Source organism: Austrofundulus limnaeus, unplaced genomic scaffold (assembly GCF_001266775.1).
Source record: "Austrofundulus limnaeus strain Quisiro unplaced genomic scaffold, Austrofundulus_limnaeus-1.0 Scaffold23, whole genome shotgun sequence".
Lineage (NCBI taxonomy): Eukaryota > Metazoa > Chordata > Actinopteri > Cyprinodontiformes > Rivulidae > Austrofundulus > Austrofundulus limnaeus.
The window spans coordinates 3,153,946-3,155,461 of NW_013952425.1; the positions used below are offsets into that span (position 1 = coordinate 3,153,946).

A 1,516-nucleotide genomic window follows, 5' to 3' on the forward strand; every position below is an offset into this window, starting at 1 on the left:
AAAAACATTGGGATGGTATTAAAAAGGTATTAAATTTAACTTCATAATTTCTGTATATACCCTGGACATGTTTTGCAATGAAATTGTGAACATCCATTTTTAAGATACGTTTTACTTGTGGGGAGGAGCTATGTACAAATAGGCGGTGCTTTGTCCCAGGAAGTGTTTKGGCAGCTCCACATGRCCACAGGAGATTCAAGGATTTCTCAAACATGCATGAATGAGTCAAAGCRACACTCTGGGTGTGTKTTTTTTAATGAAAGTGCGACACTAACATGATTTAAACTTCTCATTTCAGAGGAGAAGCCTGAGGACGGTGAATCAGAGGAGGTTGTAAACACAATAAGTCTTAAAGAGTTGAGGTAATTTACTCTAATGGAACGACTCTGGTGTCTAGTTTAATGTGATGGTTTGATGGGAGGCAGATACCTGGGCAGAGCGAAGCGGTGATCTGTCCGTCACTGGTTCTCCCTACAGCATCCCTGCTCTCTGATGACCGCGGCGAATTGAGAGAAATCGCCACGGACAGATACGGAGCAGACAGATYGCACCGATCAGACTCTGTTTTTGTTTAAACCTCTTTCTTTACCCAAACGCTCGATTTAAACAACAAAAAAAATTAAAGAATCCTAACTGTAAGCCACGTTGTTGTTGTTTCGGAGCAGTTCCCCGTCAACCCCCGAGGCGTCTGAAGGAGTTCCTGCTGCTAAACCGTCCCGAGTGAACACGTCTCTGGACTGGCTGTTCGACACACCCAGGTCACCGCCTCCGAACGCTCCGCCTCTGCCGCYGCTTCAGGTAACAGTTCCAGCTGAGACGTCTTTGTTAGAGCCTCTCTTTTGATTATTAACTTTAGTTTTGTTTTTAACAGGAGAGTGTTAGCAGGACGGCCCGACGGAAGGTCACTCCCCCAAAGTCCAAAACTCAGATCTTAGACTTGGAATATGAAAACCTCGCAGATCAGGTATTTTCTTGGCTCTGGAGGTGTGTTCCCCGTCTCTGTGTTAGTAAAATATCTCACACATCAGTCGACTGATAGTGGAACTTTCACAAATTAAATCTCAGGTTAAAGTGCAAATTTATTGACAGCTGGCTGRAATCTTTGTTTATAAAAGACAGAACTGGAGATTAAGACACAATTAAGCTTCATAACRTAAATACAGTATATTCAGTAAATGTTTTTTGTTGGATGTTTCTAACCAAACATCTGCACTTATAATAATAATTACAATACAGCTAATATAACCTGAGGGCTGAATACCTTTATATTCAACACGTTTCATTGAGTGACACACATGTGATGCTTGGGTTTAATACTGTAGTATCTCTCAACCCTTGCTTATATTTCTTTTTTTTTTTTTAATTTGGTCTTAAATTTCATTCAAGGTGTCGTTAAAAAGGCCTTAAAAAGTTTTAAAGGGATCCCCGATCAGTTGTAACATTAGACTGTATTTAATAAGCATTTATTTTAACTGTAAAATAAAGACTGTAACGTTTTTCCAATCTTCTCTTGTCC

The 1,516-nt window shown here is 40.3% G+C and overlaps 1 protein-coding gene across 1 annotated transcript in view; it reads left to right on the forward strand.

Annotated features, from left to right (window-relative positions):
• The window catches only part of haus6 (HAUS augmin-like complex, subunit 6), a gene marked incomplete in the record, with an annotated part of 13,014 nt that overhangs the window by 8,862 nt on the left and 2,636 nt on the right, over positions 1-1,516 (forward strand). The window contains 3 exon segments of the mRNA XM_014004402.1: positions 299-362; positions 666-798; positions 872-964. Coding sequence (XP_013859856.1) covers positions 299-362; positions 666-798; positions 872-964 — 290 coding nt within the window.